The sequence below is a fragment of the Stenella coeruleoalba genome (genome assembly GCF_951394435.1).
Source record: "Stenella coeruleoalba genome assembly, chromosome: 21".
Lineage (NCBI taxonomy): Eukaryota > Metazoa > Chordata > Mammalia > Artiodactyla > Delphinidae > Stenella > Stenella coeruleoalba.
In genome coordinates this window covers 25,629,952-25,652,785 of record NC_137167.1, presented here as the reverse complement: position 1 = coordinate 25,652,785, position 22,834 = coordinate 25,629,952, and the positions used below count along the sequence as shown (strand labels likewise).

Below are 22,834 nucleotides of genomic sequence, written 5' to 3'. Positions count from 1 at the left end.
CTAATCCTAGACGGAGGTCAAAAGAAATGGAAGCAGTCACGCCAGACTTTTGGAGGTTAACAGAAAACGCAATCTGACATGTACAAGAGGGATCAAAACTATAAGAGGGTGGATAATTTTTAAGTCTAGTATCAGCCGCTCTGGCAGAGAAGACATGCAGATTTTATAAGCTTGAATAATGTGTCTCTGCTGAGTGTAGGGTGCTGCAGATGGGGACGACCCTCCCCACCAGACTCGGTGGAATACGGACCATGCTCTCCAACGGCCTAAATCAATTCCTTAAAGATGATCCATTAAATACACACGACGGAGAATGCTAGAACATGCCCAGTAAACATAAAAACTGAATGTTTCCGCAGCGGTATGTTTCTTTCAGGGACTCGAAACCTGCCTGTTTCCCCTTTTAAATGTTGATTATAACTTCACGTCATAGGCAACCAGGCGGTAACTCTTTAAATTTCATGATGAACTTGAATGGGATTAATTGGAAAATATTAGAGAAAACATACTTTTTAATGATCCTGATTAAAAGGGATAAATTGGCAACTCTGACGTGCTCTGCTGCCTTTGATGTGGAAGAACGTTCTGTAAATCCACACGCCTCCTTGTACATTTAAAAGCCAAACAAAACGAAATCAAATCACCTTGAACCATTGCTATGGGAGACCCTGCAGAGACCTACTTGTGTTTCAATGAAAATGTTTGGTCTGAAAGAAGTCAGTGTATGGATTATAAATAAAAGAACCTGTAAAGTAATGTGATTACTATTTAGTTATTTCTCCAAATAATATCAAGTGAATATTTTCTTTAGTCAGATAATGTGTGTGTAACAATATATATTTATATTTATTTAAACATAGTATAGTATACATATAAGCATACACATAGGTAAGAGTGTCCCCTTGATCTTTTCAGGAAGATCAGAACCAAGTTTAATGCCAACCGTATTACCTAATTTAGTCCATGGTATTTCTGTTCACTCCTGACTGTAAACATATAAAGCGCAAATTATTTCTAAAATCTCTTCCTAATCTCTTGCACTGTGGTTGTTTACGTGTTTCTATTCAAGCCACCTCCTAGCACTGTCCTCACTGTGACACCCACCGTGACAGTGATTTACGCTTCCCCTCCATCCTGGGGTCCCCTGGGGGACAGCCAGGTGGCAGAGGACACCCCTCACGGCTGGGGAAACACCTGACTCCTTCCCACCCCTGCCCCTCCCCTGCCCATACCCCATGGCCTCTCTGCTTTGGCTGCACTTTTAAATCCCCCCCAAAGCTGGGAGTGTCCCCCTACTCATTCACCAGGCTGCACAGGTGCAGGGATCTTTTAACAGGCGGGAACGCGGTGAGCACAGAAAGAACGGACGTTCAGCTTGGTTACAAGGGGCTGAGGTTACCTGAGGATCCACTTACCATGTTCTGTTGGCAAAGCCAGTAAAACTGTTGGAATTTCTGCGACATCAGAAGCTGGGCACTGCCAACAGCGCTCCTGATTTTCCCGAGAACTGTTAAAAAAAAAACAAGGTCAATTAAAAAACAAAAGCAAAAGCATTACACAAAGGGGGTATGACCCAAAGAGCAAAAGCTATTATTCTATCATCTCTGTTACTGGAGGTGAAACTGTTCAGTTAATTATGGCCACGGGCTGAACTGTCTTTCCGTCTGCTCCATTCCTGAGCAGGAAGGAAATTCAAAGACGACCTGTCCTACGGAGAGAAGCAAGTCAGAAAGAGAAAGACAAATACCGTGTGGTAACACATACATATGGAATCTAAGAAAAAAAAAAAAAAGGTCATGAAGAACCTAGGGGCAAGACGGGAATAAAGACACAGACCTACTAGAGAATGGACTTGAGGACATGGGGAGGGGGAAGGGTGAGCTGGGATGAAGTGAGAGAGAGGCATGGACATATATACACTATCAAATGTAAAATCGATAGCTAGTGGGAAGCAGCCGCATAGCACAGGGAGATCAGCTCGGTGCTTTGTGACCACGTAGAGGGGTGGGATAGGGAGGGTGGGAGGGAGGGAGACGCAAGAGGGAGGAGATATGGGGACATATGTATATGTATAAGTGATTCACTTTGTTATAAAGCAGAAACTAACACACCATTGTAAAGCAATTATACTCCAATAAAGATGTTAAAAAAAAAAAAAAGACGATCAAATGCCAGCTACTAGGATACTTCAGTGTTGGGGGAAATTTAGCTTAGAAAGGTACTGCTAACACCACCAAGCCCTTCTGGGGTCGGCAGGGTGACCAGTTCCCCCGACCTCCTCACATCACCATCCGCTGACCCGTGGAAGCGCCACGTTCGGTGCTAGTGAGAACATCCCGCTTCGGGGCACCCTGTGGGCCAGCTCAGCTTTCAGGGGGTTGGAAGTGTCAGTTTAATCCAGAAACGATTTCTAAGTTGTAAGACTTTAATCAAATAGCACTTAAAAATGTAAATAATATAGTTTTGTCAGTGGAAAGGATTTAACCAATTACCCGAGAGCTGTGACAGCTCTGGGGTTTTCACTGGGCATGAAATTTGTGGGAAAACCCCACACCTGCTACCTCCAGGGGCCTCCATACTTCCCATCTTTCTGCCCCAATCCTTCCTTAGCCTGTGTAAACGTCATCATTATTTTGGAAATAATAGCTTTGGTGGATCCCAGCTCCCACGATCCTCAAAAGCACGTAGCAATCTGTAGGAGAACATTTCTGGCGACTATACCCAGGCCCACTTATCTCTGATGTTTCGTCTGTAAGCAACAGTTCCCAGCTATTTCACTGAGCTTACACAGCATCCTCCTCTGATGGCCAGAAGCATCTTCTCTTCTGGGTCCCCCTCGAGACTCTGTGCAGAACACAGATAACACAGCCACACGGAACCCCTGAAACTCAAAGTCGGGCCAGTTTGCTAGGCTGGCCATTCCCTCAGGCTTTCAGGAGAGCAGCGCAAGCTTGTCTCCAGTGCCCTGCGGGCAAGCCTTCAGGAAAAAGGGGGTTTTAGCCTGGAGGCTCGTCCGTCGTGAAGCAGAGACACAGCCGTCACCACTAACAGGCTAGTTAAGTACTTACTCTGGACAGAATGCTTACGTCCTTGCGGTTTTATCTGGAGAACAGCCCACAGAAGCCAACCCTATCAGCACGTGAGTCACCTGGGGGTCTGGTTCCAGGCAGATTCTGACTCAGGGGGTCTGGGGTGGCGCCTGAGACCTGGCATTTCCACAGAGGTGGAGCCTGAGTCCAGAGAAGTAAACTCAATTTCGTTCCCTTTCTCCCCAATTTCCCAAACATGAGTAATTTTGACAGGCAGCCTTCAATAAAATGACTTGAGACGTCTAACGTGCGTTAGAAAGTGGCATCAAGGACTGATCCCTGAGCCTGGCCACACAGCTGCTGAGACCCTGTTCCTCGGCCTCCCTCGAAGGGAACGGAGTCGCAGACACGGTTGGGAAGGGCCTCGATCCCACGTAACCAAGTGTCACATGTTGGAACTGATGTCCCAGAAATAGACCCATTGCTGTGAGGGGTGCTGAGGACACATCGTAATGTAACAGAAATCAGCCACACAACAGAAGGGACAGCACAGCCTTCATTTTTACAGGGTGAGGATGTGGCCCCACAGACGACGTGTTCGTAACACGATGCTCTCCTGGGGAAGTTAATGGACTGCAACACTTCTTAGTTTGCCTGTGTTTTCTTACTTGTCCAGATTGGTGCTCTCCAAAGTTTTATTATGGCAAATTTCACACGCAGAAAACTTGAAAGAAAGTATCACAAGCAACTCCACCCCATCCCTTAGAAGCACCAATCTCGGGGCGGGTTTATTTTCCTGACCCACTTGGATAAGCTGTGGCCAGAGCCCCATCTGCCGTCACCCTGTACGACCACAGTGCCATGACCGCTCCTAAGAAATGAATAGTTCCCTAATATCATCCAGTTCTAGCTTGCTCCTAAAATATGAAGAAGAATTAAAACTGTAACTTTTAATACAAGTGAGTTAGCTGGATAACACTCTGGCATCCTTTCAGGCTTAAAAAAAATATATTGTCTTGTCAGCATCTTGACACCTGGGCCCTCGTGTCTCCTGCCAATCCACTGCGAGAGGGGCTTACGCCCCCAGACCCCCCCATCCCGCCCACCTCCTCTGTCTGCTTTGCCTGCAGCCTTGCACGAGGGCAGTGGGGTTGGAGCACCTCCTGGAAGGCCCGAAAATGCTTCCTACTTTGTTCCCAGTTTGATTCCCCAAACTGAATATGTTTCTGCAGCTCTGGTCCCACTGCTGCTGAGTGGAAGAGTTAGCTTTGTTTTTGAAAAGTTGAATTTTCACTTGTAAGCCCCTATAACTTGCATGACTGATGAAAACCTTTCAGGAGACTTGTTTTAATCAAGCTGTCACTGCAGGAATATACAGAAGTGACTCATGGATAAGTGCACTTCTTTTCACTGACTCTATGCTTCCTGAAATGGTATTTATTTATTTATTGTTAATTTCTCTAAAGCCTCAGTTTCTTTTTTTTTTAAATTTATTTTTTTATACAGCAGGTTCTTATTAGCTATCCATTTTATACATATTAGTGTATATATGTCAATCCTAATTTAAAAAGTCATTTAAAAAGTCAATCAGTTTTACCCATTTTGAGGTTTTAATCCCCAATCTTCATCTTCTTCTTTAAACGTACTTCCACGGAAGTGTTAATGTAAAGTACTTCCGTTTATCGTCTTTAGCACAACATGGACAGGTGGGTGATATGTGGGTGTTGAGTTAACGCAGTGGAGACTTATAAAGGGTGTAAATTGATTATTGCTAGAGAGAGATAATGGCTGTGAGAGTGTAGCTAATGACCTGATGGCAAATGGCAGGAGAATTTGCTGCTCAGTGAATGGGGATGATTCTATCTGATACCTATAATGTAAATAGCTTCCCATAATTGCAAGGAATTTGAGGCGAAAATCCAATTTATTCTTTTCCACCATCCTTCCCTAATTTCGTCACAGTTTAGACACTTTCTTTCAAGAGCTACAGATTAGGACGTATGCTCATCAGAATGCAAACCTACAACGAACCTGAGACAACCCTGGCCTTTGATGTACAAAGAAATTGGATGAACTGACTTTGCTCCTTTAATTTATTTTTCACGCGTGTTCCACAATTTTCCATTCTATCTAAATTTGCTGTGAAATGCCAGGACAACATTTACACTATTCTTTTCTTTCAAAATTCGAGGTGGGTTTTTCTAAAATCGGCAGACTGTTTGAAACGATCATTTGAAGACGTATTACTCCAGGATCTCTTGGGATTCCCACCTGACTCATTTCGTAGAGCAGGCTGGGGGACACGGCTGCTTCCACAAACCCCCTCGCTTCCGGACCTCTGGCTTGATCATTTTCGTTTCGTTTTGCGTTTCTTGAGCACACGTTTCTTTTTATGCTCCAGTCTGCCTGCGGCCACTGGGTGGCTGGGCTGTGTGGGGACATCTCCGTCGGGCACTCACCACATCCTTAGCAAGAGCCGGGACACACCAGGCTTGTGTGTCCTGGCAGGGGTCTGGAAGCAGTGGCTGTACGTTCCCTGGAGGACTAGTCAGATCTCAGAGGCAGTAGCAGCTGTGCTGCCCTTAGCTCTGGTCTTCAGTGTGCCGTCTTTGCTGATGGGGACTCCTGGGCAAACTGCAGACCCAGGGGCAGTTTCTCTGTGGCCCATGTCCTCCTCGTCCCCTGCATTGCCACGTGGCCCACGAGTCCTCAGGGTCACTCTACTTGTTGTCTGCTCTTCCCTGGGCACAGCGACGGAGCCACGCCCCCTGCCACCGCCGCCATCCAGGGAGCATCGCCCCTCCGCACGGGAGGACTGGGGGACCCATGCTGGACACCGAACCCAGACTAGTCACGTTAACGTGACTAGTGAAGCCGGGGTCCCTTAGATGAGGAAGGAAATCATCAAAGCCCCCAGCTCTGTGAGTCTGTGGGTCCATGCATCAGACTTGGTGATGTTCAGATTATTAGCTTTGGGGCAGAGCTGTTTTGGGGGCGAGAGAACGTCCCAACACGTCTCGAGAGACCCCATTGTTGAGTTCCTTATACCATTCATATTTCTACAGACCTGCTGAGTAAGATCTTTGTGGTTCTGGAACCATTTCTTTTATTTCAGAAAACATCCTATTGTTTTTATGCCACTTACCCGTTTGGTTTAACATAATTAACACAAAAATCCCAAAACACTAGTCTAGTGATGGTTTACAATCCCTCCAGAATATATAAATATATATAATATGAATATATTATAAATATATATATTTATATAATATAAATATATATTTATACATTTATATAATATAAATATATTATAAATATATATTTGTATATATAAATAAAAATAAATATATAAAAATATATTTATTATATCTATATATATAATATAAATATATTATAAATATATGTGAATATATATTATAAATATATATTTATATAATATAAATATATTATAAATATATATAATATTTATGTATTAACAATAGGAAGCCTGCTTTAACATGACTTAACTTAAACCAGTATTTAACTGGGCTCACGACGTTTTTATTAACCACAGAGGCTGAATGAATCTACATTCGTTCAATCGATTCAGTGAGCTGTGATTATAAAATTACAGCTTGGGAGAAAAGTTATCTCATGTAATGGAAATTTCAATATTCCAAGCTCAGGGTTTTGGTTCAACAGCCATGTAATTTAAGCTTCGCTTTTTGAAAGGGCCATAACCAATAACCCTGTATCTGTTCTTAAAATGAGGACTGGACTTGAAGGCGATCTGACCTTTAAACATTACTAGGGAAACAGCTAAATGTGACTGGTACGGTGCTAGCTTAATGGGCAAAGCATACAGTTCAGGTTCAAAACAACTGTTCTGTCATCCTTGTCCACAAAAAAATAAAGCCAGGCAAATAAGAGAAGAAATTAAGAAAATCATAAAAAGGACCCAGCAGATCTGTTCTCTGTTCTTTGCCTCCGAGCCTCATAGAAATGCAGTCGCACGTAGTTATTAAACGGTGGTAGGAAAACCCACGCAGAGTCACGATTATTGAGCTGGTGCCTGAGGAACGGGGTCTTCCCCAGCCTGGCCGAGGGTGACTGCAGGATGCGCGGGGTTTCGATGCTACGCTTTAAGAAGGCGTGAGCAGGGCTGCGATCCACCCCGGGTGTGAAGGCCGCACCTCTTCCCGCCTTCTTCCTCTCTCTGACTCTCAGCTGCACAGGGCTTCTGCCACGCACTGCTGGTGGATAATCGATGTACCAAGTGCGAGGCTTCCAGGAGCCTAAGATGTCAAATGACAGCGGGGCCCGGGCGGTAAGAGCTCTGGGAAAACGCAGAGCCGTCCCCACCTTTGAGCAGCATGTCCCCAAGGCAGTGGAGGACGACAGAGCCCAGGGACTCGAGAGGTAGGGGCTCAGCCTTCCGCTCGGTCAGGTGCAGAGTCCACGTCTAAGGGAAGGTCTTCCTGGAGGGTCTCCCAGCCAGTTCTCTGCCTCTGCTTGTGCCCCTGATCCTGCTCTCTCATCACCATCCCCCCCGCCACCTGCTTGACCAAACCCACCTCCCCGCAAGGTCCAGCTCAGATGCCACCGTCACCAGGAAGCCTTCTCGGACTTTCCCTGCCGGCAGCATCTCTCAGGCTCCTGAGAGAGTCTTTTAAAAGCACTGGATCTGCACTGCTCTTGCTACACTTTATATTTCTCACTCGCCATGAGCAGCTCTGCCTGGTCTTACTTCACCCCTTCTTAGGTCACTGCAGCTTCCGTGCTATACACTCCTTTTCGTATCCACCTGCAGTCTATCGAACGACTCATAGTATGGGTTCAGCAAATATCTGCTGGGTGTTTACAAGATGCAGAGAGTCCAGAAGAAGGTCCCAAAAAGATAGAAAAAAACTTGTGTATGGAAATACAATTGAGGGACGGCAGAAACTCCCTTTCCTCTCTGCCTTGTTGAAGGAAAAGTGTGTTCTCCAGATGTCCAGTAATAAGGCGACTGAACATCCTAAATGATGGACTGTTACTGTTGATGTGGGTCACTGCAGATCATCAAATCGTATTTTAGACACAGTACACTTACGGCATTACTCCCAGAATTTTCTTGAACGCCCCAGTGGCAAGAAAATCATAACTTAGGACAATGCTTCAGCGCTGAAGCCTTTTAATTTCACCTCTTAACTTCCAAGGGCTGAGGCACAACCCAAGTATGTATTTTAAGGCTCAGGGATTCTCTCTGGACCACAAATGGGTGTCACAGATTCAGAGAATCAGAATGAAGTAAACGGCCAGGGATAGGGGCTCCACATTTTCTAAAAGAGCAGAAGAAGACAGTGTCAGGATACAAAGGACAAGTTCCCAGGAATGGAACATCTGGACTGAAGAATGTCGGGCAGCGTGGTGGGAAAGCACAGCTTTTGACAAAAGACAGCTCTGACTTCGAGCCTGGATTCCACTGCTCTACTCTGTGGAATGTGAGGCAAGATTTTAACCTCTCTGAACCTCAGTTTCTTTACGTCCATAAAGGTGACAGTATTTTCTAGGTATCATGATATGCTGAGCCCTTGAAGATGTAAGTGATGCAGTTAGCGTAGCCCTTGGCACTGTGTTCAGTACATGACGGCTTAGAGATTTCTTTTAAAAAACATATCTTTAAAAAAAACTATAATCCTTGATCAAATCATAACTGAATTAACGGTACACACTAAATATGGAAAATCATGACACGGCAGGTTTTGCTCTGTGTTGTCTCACAAACACAGCAAGGACTCAAGGCCTCCATCTCTTCCACGCACAGAGGGAGACCAGAATCTTGTGGATGTGTCCTAACTGGTGTAAATCCACATGGTTCTAGAATAAAATGCTACCGACATACTGTGGGGTAAGCCCTGACAAGGGTTGCCTCTTGCTGAACTGTCCCCCCATCTCCTCCCCTTCAAAGGCATTTCATGGAGGAACCACAGGGTGTAGGAAACACATCCCGACTCATCAACCTCAGGCTCACGTCTCACAAGCCCCGAGGACCGCTCACCAAGCCCGGGCTGAACGCGGGGGTGTGCACAGAGCGGGAGCTGACGGTCTCCTTCAAATCCCGGGTCAACTCTGGGTAAAGAGGATAAATCCCTGATACAATTCAAACGGTGTCGCCCCGTTGAAGCACATACTGACAAGTGAAGAAAGGCTGCGGGAAACGAGGGATTTTTAAACATCGGATTGAGCGCGGTCACCGTCGGCTGCGCCCTCGACAGGTGACACGTGTGGACAAACGCATGGGGGCGGTGTGACTTCGGCAGCTACGTGCAGCGATGCCGCATGGCCGGGGCACAGGCTATACTTCCTCCAAAACCCTCAGCGTCTAGTACCCACTCCGGCGAAGGAGGTGTGGGGTGTGATGACTGACAGAGGGATGTGGGAGAAGAGAACTGGGGACCTGAAGGCATGGCGCTCTTCCCCTTTCTTCCTAAGTTAACAGTGTACACGTTAACAACTCAGGATCAAAACACCAACCATTTTCTTGGACTCCTCAGCGGCCAGGGCCACTGTGTCTATAAGTTACCGTCCTGAAACTTTCATCCTTATGCCTCCACTGCCAGGATTATTGACATATTCTCCTACAGCAGATTTCTGGACATGCAACGTCAGGGCGACATTTCCAAGGACGTCAGGTGTCCTTTTGAACTTCAGGATTTATAGTGATCTAGCAATTGTACAAAGGACTTCATGGAAAAAGAAAAAATTAAAAAGAGCATGCTTTGTCGAGGTAAGACATTCAGAAACGCCTCTGTGAAACTGTATTCGGTAAAGACAAAATGTGTTAGTTGTATGTATGTTGCAATCATTCTTGTGGTATTCTTGGTCTATAAACAAAAGTCAGGAGGTATCTGTTTCGAAATCAACACAGCAATTCATAAAGGATGCTGCTTCTGGACAACCCTGACAATAAGTTTCTTCAGGGAAAGGGGAGGCTGGTGCCTTTCTGCGCAAGAGCCGGAGACCCACCTGGCGTAAAGGGTTGGGAGCGGATCTGCGCTGCCCACACGAGGTCGGGGAACTTAGATCCCCACCCGCCCGGGGATGGGGAACCGGGAGCCGCCACCACCAGCTGGCTGGTTAATCGTCTACCGTAGCCAACGTTTCTTTGGCATAAAGCCAATGCAATTTCTTATAAACACGGGACAGTCATGATTCTAGAAAACAGCTGAACTGCTCCATATCAAGTCATTGCCAGAATTCAAGAGAACCGGCACGTGGAACATGAGATAAACTACCTCCCTGTGAGCACAAGCCATCCTGTTATCCAACAAACAAAACAAAACAAAAGGATGCCCTTGAATACTTCAGCGATTGCTTTTCTGCTCGGTTACTGTGTCTGAGAATCGGTGGGAGGCAGCAGGAAGCCCACTCACTTAAATGTACTCAGGGACCCAGGGACTCTGCCTGGGAATTCTACCGTTTGTGTTACGGCAACATCACGAGCGTCTACAAGCCTCAGAGGAGACCTGGGCCCTTACTTTCCTCCGCGAGGTCGTTCTCCTCCGCTTCCCTCTCCATCTCTTTGCACCAGCCTTCCATCCTCTTCGTCTCGCTGTGCAGCAGCTTCAGAAACCAAGCGCCGTCCCTGTGGCACGGAGACACGCGGCCGCCATCCACCGCGTCCATGGACGGCTCCAGCCAGGGGTCGGGAGGGGGCAGGTCGGCAGTGTCCACGGGGGTCCGATAGTCCTCTCGGTAGCTGAAGAGCCCCTGGGTCCGGACGGTCCGCACCGCCCCGTACTGGGTCGGGGTGCTGGGCTCCGAGTGCCTCTGGAAGGAGGACCCGAACTGTAGGCCCTTGTCCTCCGTGGCGACATGTCCTGGGAAGCCCTCCAGCTCCAGGTCCGCCTGCACTGCGGCCGTCACGCTGTTGGAACGCTTAAAGCGTCCGCACCTGCAAGGGAGGCAAGGGGGACAAGTGGGGCCTTTGCGAGGTGGCCTTGTGTAGCAAAACCTAGATGCACTCATCAGGAGTGCGCCTGGGCCACAAGCCGGCACCTCGCGGGGAAGACGAGTGTTTTCATCTCTATTACAAGCACTCTGGTGCTTCACCTATGGCAGACCACCATTCGGCTTTGCAAACAATGAACCTCTAGCTTCTACCTAAGTTTCAGTGTCTAAATAATGCCCACTTAAGACTTAAGTTTATTGCACGACACAAGGAGGCTTGATGTATCCCGTGAAACCACTACCTTGGAGTGGTCACTTGCCTTTCAGAAAGACGCTACAAGTTTACTCTCTTCTGTTTGTGGCATACACGTAAAACGAATCCCTGCTGCTTCTTTTATGTCTACAATTCTTTTAAGTAATTACATCTGTGTCCTACTGAGTTTTGGTGGCTATTCCTATCACAGCTTAGGACATGAGTTTCTTCTCCTATCTGAATAATGTAATATCATCCCGATGTTGTCTTTTATGCAAAACAATGAATCCAAATTCTGACCTCAGCAGGTGTTTAAAAAACATTTTCATTGTATGTATTTAAACGTCAGTCATTCCACACAGCCAGTTACTGAAATGACTGGCAGAAGTGAACATAATAGGAGTGCAGATTTTGCTGGTGAGAACTGTGTGTGTGTGTGTGTGTGTGCGCGCGTGCATGTGTGTCTGCACATCCAAACTTTGCCCATGCTACATGTTTTGGCTCCGCAGCAACTGGCCCCCCAGATGGCACACAGCTGTGAGTACAGCTGGTTAATGGACCTGCCACCATCTCCTGCCCTGGAGGCAAAGGAGCTGAGAACAAGCCACCGCGGGGGATGGAGACAGCCAGCCCAGGTCCCCAGGTACAGACGACGACGTGCGGGTTCTGAGAGCTTGGTGTCCTGGGGAAGCCATCAGTTTGTGTTCTGAATTCCTTGGCAATCAAAATCTTTGCGGGTTGGTCCTAAAGCCCTCCACCGTGAGCGAATCACTGGGGCTTCACGATGTAATGCGCTCATCAAAATTTGTGCTTATGAAATTTACAAGATATGCTATTTTAAATATAAAATAAAATAGTCATCCTGTTTTTGTTACAAAAACAACACTCCTGTAATGGACTTCTCTGTGTTTGACAGTTTGAGGGGTTCCTTTGAAGTGTCACAATCCCAGCACAGCTAAGGTCTTAAACATCTTTCAATCTCCCTCCCTCTCTCTCTGTCTTTCCTTTTACTTTTAACATGATAAGGTGAGAAAACCTGTGTTTGTTTCACCCTCAGCCTGTTTTTTCCCTTTGGATAAAGGACTGTAACATTCAGAGCTGCCAGCCCCCCTGCTTTCGTAGGTGGTAAATTACTTTAGAAGAAGCGGGTCCCCTGCCGCTTGCAGAAACAAGGCATAGGAGGATGTTAATTCACACTTACAATGATATACGTTGAAAAGTATAAAGATATGACCCTGTTTCCTGGCCTGAATTATTGATGGTCAAATGGCCTGCATTATTGATGGTCAGTGTGGTCTAGACACTTGAAGTCAGGTTACAAACCAAGAGCCCCGCTTGGGAGATGGCGGGTATCTGGGGGGCTGGTTACCGTTTCTCGTTCTCCACCTGCACGCCAACAGACTGGTACTCCCGCAGGCCACGGCTCTCCGTGTCAGAGTCGGTAGCTGTTTCCACCTAATTCAACACAGAACACCTTATTTTAGAACCAAGACAAGGGACCTGGGTCAGGGACTATTTGTGTGTGTGTATTCATTTGTGGTAATTAATTATGTATCTGTTTAATTAATGCAGAGATGCACTTGACCCAGGAAAATGACAGAGAGGGAAATGCACTCATCGTGGTGTACGTCGCTACTGCGTTCCGTCAAATTCTGTGTCACCACTTGAACTCAACAGGGCATCTCAGTCTTTTAAATGTATGCAAATGAAATGGCTTTGTTTCGCTCCCGGCAAAAAAATAGGCTTTGTTAGATCGCGTTTTGAGAGGACTTGAAAGCTCTTATCACACCCTACAGGTACAGCATGAACCAGAGAGAGCTAACAAAACACACACGCGATTTAATAGGACTGCGCTGACGGCTGCATCCACATACAAGAACACACGGAAGGAGTTTAAGCATTTACCAGGAGCACCGGGGCAACCTCTCCATCTGCGCCTACACAGAGCTGTCTCTCTTTTTGCTAATGATGTGCCCAGAGCAGGGCGATGTCAGAACAGAACAGAAATTGTACATTCTACACACAATCCTTATGGTGGTTGCGCTTGCCAAAAAGTCTCCCCAAACCCAAAGAAGCATTTATGATCGTCACTGGTATAAAGTTAACTCATGAGAGAATTCTAGTAGCGCAGGTTTTCTAAACAAACAAACAAGTAAACAAACAACCCCCCACCTGCCCCGCAAACTCTCAGTATGAAAAGTCTGCAAAACCAAAGGTTAGTTTAGTCAAATATTATCCCAGCTACTACACTGTCCCTTTTCCTTTTCACAAAGAATATTGCCTATTGTCTCAAAAGGACTTTTGACCCCAATCCACAAATGTCATAACTAAACTGTCAAACACATCTTTTCTTAAAAATATTAATGATCGCTGCAAAGGTAAGATACAAACCATTAAACGAATAATCAGGACGCTCTCCTGTGAGTTATGAGAAAAAAGATGTACTTAACAATCGTGCCTGTAACTTGGGATGCCCCTCGGCTAAGCCTTTGTCACTGGGGACTGACTCATTTTGTGGTGAGTAGAAGTGGTACTAAGAGCGAGCCGGCATTTGTTTTCCGCTGACCCCGCACCGGGTACCATGCTAAGAGCAGACAAGTGTTACTACACCTGGTGCACATGATACCCTGTGTCGTTTCCAGCCACATCGAACACTGAGGAATCAGAGAAGGTGAGTAACTTGCCCAGGGGTGCACAGCTTGTCGGGGGCAGAGCCATGCTCTGCACGGATCCGCTGTGGCCAGAATCAGCGTGGCCACATGGAGACCCTGCAGCTCCCGGTGGGCTGCGGAGCTGGGGACAGCAGCCGGGGGCTGCCCACTGTTTATTGGTGTAATTCTGAAAACATGCACAGAAGTCATCTCTCATTTGTGTTGCATATTTTGGCGGCTGGAACAGGAAATAGGTTGACTGCAGGGGGAAACGCGCTTGAATAAAATTCCTAACCTTGCTATTAATCACCACGTCTTTTGAGTTTCAAGTGGGTCACGGCTCACATAAATGTTACCTTGCTGGGTGGGGAGACTGTTATTGTTTTACACAAAAAGATTGCAATAAAAGTTAATATATTAAAAATGTTACCCCATGTCAGTGCAAAAGGACCTGCCTTGTGCTTTAAGTGCTATTGCACTCTATGGCTATAACCTGATTTATTTAATCAGTCTTCAATGGAGGGATAATTTGGTTATTACTAGTTTTCTGACATTGTCAATGACGCCGCTATGAATACATGTCTGCACGTGCATGTACTTTGGTGACTATACTCCCAGCCCACGTGGTGGCTGAGGCAAAGGTATCCCATTTTACAATGTGGGTAGGTATTGTCGAATTTGATAGATACATAATATGGGTGAAATTGCTTCATTCGTATAGTTTTAGAGAGGTATTTGTAATGGAAAGAGCATTAGCTTTTCATCATAAAAATGTTCCAAGTATTTGCCTTACTTTTTCCAGTCTTGGGATTCTGGTCTAAAGAAGTTACCTCGAATTCTAACAAATTATAAGGTGACACGTGGGAAAAATAGGAGGCTAGGAAAGTAGGATAATAGTAACATATGGTAAGTTTTCATTTCTCATGACACAGAAGAGCTGTGCAGCTATGAAAATGATGGTTTAAGGATGACACCGTGAAAGATGCTTACGATACAATGTCCACTAAGGAATGTAGACTAGCAGGTGGCGTGAGCGGTCAGATCACAAGACGTGTGTGCACACGTACAACATACACATCTTCACAGATACATAAACATGCCATAAAGTGACGAAAAAATACGACCAAGGTATCACAAAATGCTTTTTTCTTCCTTTCTCTAGTGTGTACGTTTTCTCTTATAATTCTCTTATTTTTACAGTGAATGAGGAAAAGCAGCTTTGGAGGCAGTCAAATCCCGCCACTTGCCGGCCGTGTGGTACTTGGGTAAATCTCTTAAATTCAGTGGAGTCTTTTCTTCCTACTCTCAAAAGCGAGGGAAGCGCTGGGCACCTGGTCTGATCGACGTAAGACTCTTTGGGTGGAGCCAGATTCAGCTCAGTTTCTCCACAGCACATCTAGCGCTCTGCCCTCTCACGCCCGCTTTTAGGATCATCAGCTATATTAACAATAAGGTACTAAATTCAAGGAGTTTATATTGAATGACTTTTAGATTTTACAGTGTTTGTCATATGAAGCCTTTGTAAGAAAAACATGAAGATACAGCTCTTCAGAAGGTAAAGGTGAAGGGGGATATGATTCAGTGGTACAAGGTCAGGATGAGCTAAGTATCTATCATTTCAGAAATCCTGGGACAGCTTTATGTAGACGGGGAAAAGAAGTAAATTTGGGACAAAGAAAAGGAATTACTGTTTTGCACGGTGGAAAGGAAATCAAAGGGATCTTTTCCCGAGAGAAAATTCTGCCTAGGAGGGTAAAAGGATTGTAAAGGTTTGGAGAAATATACGCGTACGTTCATTTTTTTTTTTTACAAGATCCACGGTGTTCCAGGCATTGAGAAGAAAGATGAAATCAGCAAAATCCCTGTATTTTAAGCGAACTCTCTGTGAAGCAAACGCTGTACTGGAGGTGCTCACTGATGAAAGGGGAAAGGACCAGCCCATCGCTGCAGTGAGTGGTGGGCGCCGGGATCCGGAAGCCCCCGCCTCACTCTCCCCGGGCCTCAGTGGAGGGACGGATGCCGAGCCTCGGGCCAGGAGGAGCAGTGGGAAGGGCGGTCCCACACAGACCAGTTAGGGAACAAGGAGTTTGGTGTGGCCGGTGTGTGTGTGAGTGCACACGTGTGTGTGTGTATATGCCTGTACGGACGTGTGCACGTGCATGTGTGCAGCACACGTGTGCACACGTGAGCACACACGTGGGACTGTGCATGTGTGTGCATGGCCCGTGTTTTCGGGAGGTGAAGTCTGATTGCCCGTGGTTGGAAGCACCAGAGAGGAGCAAGCCGTTACCAGGATATTTGCTGGAGCTCCAATCTCAAGTTTTTGCTCTAAACTGAGCTCATTTTAGGCTCTGCCTTTGAAACTTCACACATAGCAAAGCGGGTACATTGCTTCCCATACAAAGTCCCCGCAGTTCCCTCAGGGACTTATTACAAGTCCAACAGTTAAATATGATTTGCCAGCCCTGCTCTGTGAGATGCTCGCAGCCCCAGCAGAAGCAGTTAGGAAGGTGGGGTGGGGAGGGAAGGCTTGCTGGAAACATGAAAAGGCTGGGACTCCGAGGGCGTCCTGGGTCAGGGTAAATCAGCATCACCACAGAGAGGATGTTTAAACCCAGTAACCAGCTGGTGACACCGCAGAGTGGGAATCGCTCCCATTTTAGAGATGGGGTGACTGAGGCAGACGGGATTGAATGATCCCTGACATTAAACCACATCACAGGGTATGGGAAGAGTAAACATGTTCTACAGAGTTTCACATGCACACACACATACACACACACACACACACACACACACATACAAGTAGAAACTGCAATAACAGACAAACCACAGATAAAAACAAAAGTGAGCACAAAGAAAATAGCTAAATGTCACCACCATCGTGAAGAAAAGTGAAGTAGGGCCAGGTGTGGGCTCCAAGTGAGAAGACAGGTGTGCTGGCTGGGATATGTCACCAGGAGGGACCCAGGTGTAGCGCACACCTGCAGGGCCTGGGGCAGGATGTCACGGGAGGAGCCCTGAGCTGAGCCCCTGAGGACCCCACACATCAGTGCTCATCCTGGGCCCGGGCTCCAGGGAAGGTGCAGGCAGGAGGGCACACTCTGCTCGGTGGGAAGGACAGTGTCTGTACAATGAAAAGACTCTGCACTTTCTAAGTTTCCCCAACAGCTGTGGTTCTGGGAACCCGTCAGGTCCTGGTTCTGGCAGGCCAGGCGGGAACCCGTCCCCCCAGTGCTGGACGGGCTCGCAGAACACCAGCTACCCTGCCCTGCAAGCTGAGGACAGCGTGATGGGGCTGGGGGCGTTGCCGCCCTCCACGAGGGGTCATGGGGTGAGAACCACAGCAGGCTCCCGGGGGGGTGTCACCGCAGGACCCTCATTTCTTCCCCTTCCGTGTGCGGCAGGAGACTGCAGGCTGGGGTCCCATCCTCCCCCGGTGGCTGTCGACCTGTAGGCAAGTCACTCACCCCCAGCCTCGGGCTCCCCGTCCCTGACGGGGATGTGGCTCCAGCTGGCCCGTGGGGCTACCGTGAGGATGAGGGCAGCCCGGGGCGGGGCTGGGACGCAGACTCAGCAGATCCACACGTGGCCCCAAGCCAGCCCCGTTCTTCGCCCTCAGCGTCACCTCTACTTTGTGCCCTGCCCACCCTGACGCCCTCGAGCATTCTTCTAGAGCTTTCTAGGCATCTAGGGGTGGTCCTCCCATCGGCTCGGTCTTCACTTCATCCCTCTTCCCCCCTGTGCCCTCGAGCTGGCGCCCCACACCCATCTGTCTCCCAATTATCCTGACACTCGAGTTTCTTGGACGACATCTTCTTTGGCTTCCAGCTCACTTCCCTTGGCCACCGCGAGGTGACAAGCTCACATCGTGCTGTGACATGCCACCAGGAGGAAAGCGGAACCCCTGCATTCGCACGCTCGCCCACACTCGCCCACCGACACTGACCGAGAGCTCGCTATGTGCCAGGCGCTGTGCTAGGCGCTGGGTACCAAGAGGCGGCAGGTGCGCCCGGCCGGCACGCGATGCGCAGCTGGGGGCGGGTCCGGTGAGGCTGGTAGGGAGGGTGGCCTGGGCAGAGCGGGGGATCCTCTGGGGAGAGGCACTGCGGCCGGAAGCAGAATGGGGCGTGGGGGGGTGGCTCCTGGGGTGACTTGCAGGCAGGAAGTGGTGGCCGGATAAACTCGCTTTATGGGCGTCTGGAATTCCTTGAAATTATCTGAATTACCTGGAAATTCCCGCTATTTTCGGGTAAGTCAGCAACTCCTCGTGTTTGGAAGTCGACCCTCCAGCCTTGTTTGTGGCTGGGTGGGCCGTGCCCCTGTGGGAGGGGGCGGGTGGGCAGACCGGGGGGCACACGCGCCCAGGAAGGTGACCTCGGCCTCCTGAGCTTGGGGGCCTCACAAGTCTCGTCTGGAGACGTGAGTCTAATGGCAGAGCGACCCCCGAGTGAACGCCAGCTGCCCCCGTACCAGTACCACCCGCCTGGCCAGGCCTCGTCTGCAGCGAGTCGCCTGCCCGTTTGAGCCCCAGTTTCGTCCTCATCAGAGTGGGGCTGATTCTGTGTCATCAGGGGATGCAAGGGTTCCCTGCAGTAATCTGGGAGCACCTAGCATAGAGCCTGGCATATAGAATCAGGACAGAGAGAGGTGACATGAGCAGTTGTATGGATAATCCAAAAAGGGAGAAAAAGAAAATTCATGCGTACTTGGCTTTGGAGTTATTTCGGTACTTACATCTGACCTTGGGTATGGCTGGTGCTCTGGGAATTCAGAGTCCTAAACAAAACAACGAAGCCACAGTGTGGAGACCGGGTTCAGAGGACCCAGACCAGCGGGCAGTCTCCCCAGTCTGCAGCCCCCGGCCCCCGACGCCCAGGACACGGCTCCCCTCTCACACAAGCTGAGCTCGCAGGCCCTCCTCCCTGGCGCCAGGGAAGCCCTCGGCTGGACTCGGGCTGGTGGAGGCGCCCGTGCTCGCCGAGGACGCCACGGGGAACCTGCCTGGCTGGCCGACACCACCTCTTGCAGGGAGTCATGGCAGAAATCCTGGGAAACGTGGTCCGCGCGAGGCCTGTCCTGGGCCGTCCCCGGGTTGGGGCAGGAGCTGGGTGGTGCTCTTCCTAGCTAGGCGCCTTCCCCGCCCCTGCGCCCGAGTGGACGCGGTGGTGGGAGCTGGCGTAGGGGCGGCCTCTGCGGCCTGAGCGGACATGGCTTGGCCCTCAGTGCTCAGAACACAGTGAACCAGAGCTAACCCACCAGCGTCCTGGGGTCGGCGCGGGGACTTTCGGGCTCACATCGAGTAGCTGTGAGCCCCTTTTTCGTACAAGCAGCCCTTGCCTGTCATTCACCTTTGGTCCCAATGCCCTTCCTCCCCTCTCTACTGTTCGGCCACAAGACTAAAAATCAGGTTTCAACCACAAAACCTCCTTCTTAAGTGTCAGCATAACCTATTTCCATACTCTCCAAGCAGCTGGCAGCCCCTGGAAATGCCTGGGGGGGGCCCTCCGGGTGGCGGGTGGGCCTGGCCGGGGCATCCCGCCCGCTGCACCCACAGGCCGGCCTCCCCTGAAGGCCGGGCCCAGGCTCTGAATCCTCTGGCCCCGCGGGGTCCCTGCGAGGGCCCGGGCCAAGGCCGGCAGTGCTTGGTCTGTGTCACCGTGGGGGGCACGCGGGAGGTACCTGGACCCCGACGGAGGAGCGCCGGCTCTGGAGGAAGCTCTCGGCCTTGGACACGAGGGTGGCCTTGTCACCGGTCCGCACCGAGCCGCCCTGGCCCTCGGCGGCATGGCGCTGGGCCGCGGCCGTCTCCAGGGCCAGGCTCATGGCCTTGTTGCTGTCCAGACTGTCCGTGGAGTTGTAGAGGCCGCGGCCGTCCTGGGGCCACGGAGCCATCCTCTGGGCGCGGCTGTCCTGGTAGGCGTCCTGCGTGGACTCGGTGCTGCTCTGCGCCGTCACCGAGATCAGAGGCTTGGAGGTGGCGCGGGGGGGTACGGGCGGTGGTGTCTTTTTGTAGTTGGTGTAGGACACGGCTGGAAGAGAGACAGAGGTCCGTCAGCGGGGCCGGGTCCCCGCCGCCCGCAGGGAATCTGGTCCACGACCGAGCCCTCCCTTGGCCACTGGGCAGGTTTCTCCCCGACGTCTAGCCTAGCAAAATGAGGCAGAGTGTGGGGAAAACCCTTTATGCTCAGAGAGAGTCGACAGGGATGTGTGTATAACAGCGAAAAACTATAAAAACACCCCCAAATCCAGCAGAATAAGTAACGTCTGACTCAGCAGGGCAGAAGGAAGCCACACCATCGTCTACACGCCGGTCATGGTAGCAGGCGAGATGCTTATAACTCCAAGTTAAAAAAGCAGGGCCTACTCGACTATCCAGCCTAAGATGGAATCTATTGTAAAGAAAATCTGTGAATGAAGAAAGATGAGAAGTACATTTTAACCACGGGCATCATTCAGTGACGGTGTGGCTGACAGTTCTCTGTACATCCTACCAACGCTTCTGATGAATAGGTATTCTTTTAATCATGGAGAAAAACACACAGTATCAGAAAGCTCTTTGTTCCCCATAAGTACACGCTCCCTGGGTACAAGCCGTAGGAGGCGACTGAGAAGGGACCCGGGTCTCCACGTCTACCCGGTTCATAACCACCACTTCGCCTCCTCTGAGCCCCGCACACACTGGAGTTCTACACATGACGCTGACAGTAAACCCCCCAAAGAAAATAAGTGCAATTCGACATGAAATGATATTAACTGCCTCTTAGAAGGCACCCCAAATTCATCAGGTATATTTGCTGGGCTCTGGGTGTTACCAATTTTCACAGCAGGAATATATCACATCTGCTCTGAAGGAATGGGTTTTCCATAGGTGCTGGTCGTGTTTCTTTACCTGGAAGGAAGGATTGGCAGAAGTGTTTCCGAGAGGGACCCGGGCACCCTCATCACCACGCAAAGCACGCGCACCCAGGCAGGGTGCAGGCGTCGGGGGCTGTTGGCCTGGGGACCAGACGTGCCCAGGAGGACGGCCTGGGAGGGCCGAGCCTCGTCCGTGAGGACAGACGGAGCAGCTGTTTCCTTTCAGGGCCTCCAGACACCGTGCCCGGGGATCACCATCCTGCTGCTGTGTGGAAATGCACCATTTCCTCTCCTGTGTGTGGGGACTTCAACCAACATTCCTAACCTTTACCCTCTGCGCCAGTGATTTTTAACTCTGCGTGAATGGATTTTCCCAAGAAATAAAGCCTCAAATGTCATCCCAGATGAACACAGGCAAATAAAACAAAATGAGTTTGTCATGTCAGGATTATCTTAAGACATAACAACTTCGCATGAAAATTTATGAAATGCACACATTTTTGAAAGGATGAATGGGAAAGAGGGGCTGAAGGGTAGGAAACACAGGGGGGCACAGGATTATTGGAAGAATGGGCTTTGAATATGGTTTACACCCGAGAAACCTCGGAAAGCATTCTCTTTAAAGACACTCACCAAGCTCTAGAGGAAAACTGTGGAAAGCTGACTTTATTCAGGGCTCTACTGTGGGAGATTCCGGTGTTTAAGGAAAGGCTCCCAACCTCCAGCACTTACCACTAGCTGCTGTTCTAAATAAGCCCGAGTCCGGAGGCTGTGTCGCCAGCCGAAGGAAGTGGCCCTCCCGGACGTGGGGCTGCGAGCGGCTCTTCCTGTTTCCCCCGGAACGTCATCCACACCCCAGGGTCCTTGTGCCTCAAGTCTGCTTCTTAAGGGCACCTTCAACATCCTCAGCAGGCCTGTCCGCCTGTGCTGTCCTAGTGGCTAAAACACTTTGGTTTAAGGAGACCTCTGTCCATCCGGGTTCAGTCAATCACAAGGCATCCACCACCGACCCTGCTGTCCCTCCTGCCCTGGTCCCGCCCTCTGTCCTGTCCTCTACAGCCTGCAAAGCCTCGGGACCGCCAGACCTGCTCGACGCAGCCTTTTAACCTCCCTCGCACACCTACCGTCGCGGCCCTGCCAGGCCCCCCTCAGAGCACACCCAGGACTGAACGGGCTTGCTGAAAGCCCAGCATCGTTCCCATGGGGCCCAGGTCACTAGGACACAAGGTCCTAGGAGTCAGGGAGCCCGGCCCCATCACCAGGCTAAGGAACTGCTCCAAGAGAGGAAAACTGCAAAGCAAAGAATACCTGCCTCTTCAAGAACGTTAACTGGTGAATGTTTTATAAAAACATGCTGTCACAGACATAGAGAATGGACTTGAGACACGGGGAGGGGGAAGGGTAAGCTGGGACGACGTGAGAGAGTGGCATGGACGTATATACACTACCAAACGTAAAATCGATAGCTAGTGGGAAGCAGCCGCATAGCACAGGGAGATCAGCTCGGTGCTCTGTGACCACCTAGAGGGGTGGGATAGGGAGGGTGGGAGGGAGACGCCAGAGGGAGGGGATATGGGGACATATGTATACGTATAGCTGATTCACTTTGTTGTACAGCAGAAACTAACACACCATTGCAAAGAAATTCTACTCCAATAAAGATGGTAAAAAAAAAAAAAAAAAACCAAACACGCCGTCAACCTGTGGATGCGCTGACTCCGGAGCTTGGAGTTTGCAGCTTCTTCCCCGTGGGCACGAAAGTCACTGGCTGGAGAGCGCGTGGAGAACAGGGAACCCGCCTGCACTGTTGGTGGGAATGTCAACTGGTGCAGTCACTATGGAGAACAGTGTGGAGGTTCCTTAAAAACTAAAAATAGAGCTACCATATGATCCTGCAATCCCACTGCTGGACATATATCCAGAAAAGACAAAAGCTCTAATTTGAAAAGATACACGCATCCCTATGTCCGGAGCCAGGACATGGAAACAACCTAAATGCCCATCGACAGAGGAATGGGTAAAGATGTGGTACATACATACAATGGAATATTACTCAGCCATAAAAAACAATGAAATCTTGCCACCTAGAGATTATCACGCTAAATGAAGTAAGCCAGACAGAGAAAGACTAA

General features: G+C 49.3%; 1 protein-coding gene across 1 annotated transcript in view; it reads right to left on the bottom strand.

Annotated features, from left to right (window-relative positions):
• DLGAP2 (DLG associated protein 2) overlaps positions 1-22,834 on the bottom strand; it is a 718,648-nt gene that overhangs the window by 7,795 nt on the left and 688,019 nt on the right. Inside the window, exons 10-14 of the mRNA XM_079909047.1 lie at positions 19,527-19,876; positions 18,582-18,623; positions 12,563-12,648; positions 10,529-10,944; positions 1,416-1,507 (exon numbers count right to left, since the gene is read on the bottom strand). Coding sequence (XP_079765173.1) covers positions 1,416-1,507; positions 10,529-10,944; positions 12,563-12,648; positions 18,582-18,623; positions 19,527-19,876 — 986 coding nt within the window. The remainder of the gene's footprint in view (positions 1-1,415; positions 1,508-10,528; positions 10,945-12,562; positions 12,649-18,581; positions 18,624-19,526; positions 19,877-22,834) is intronic.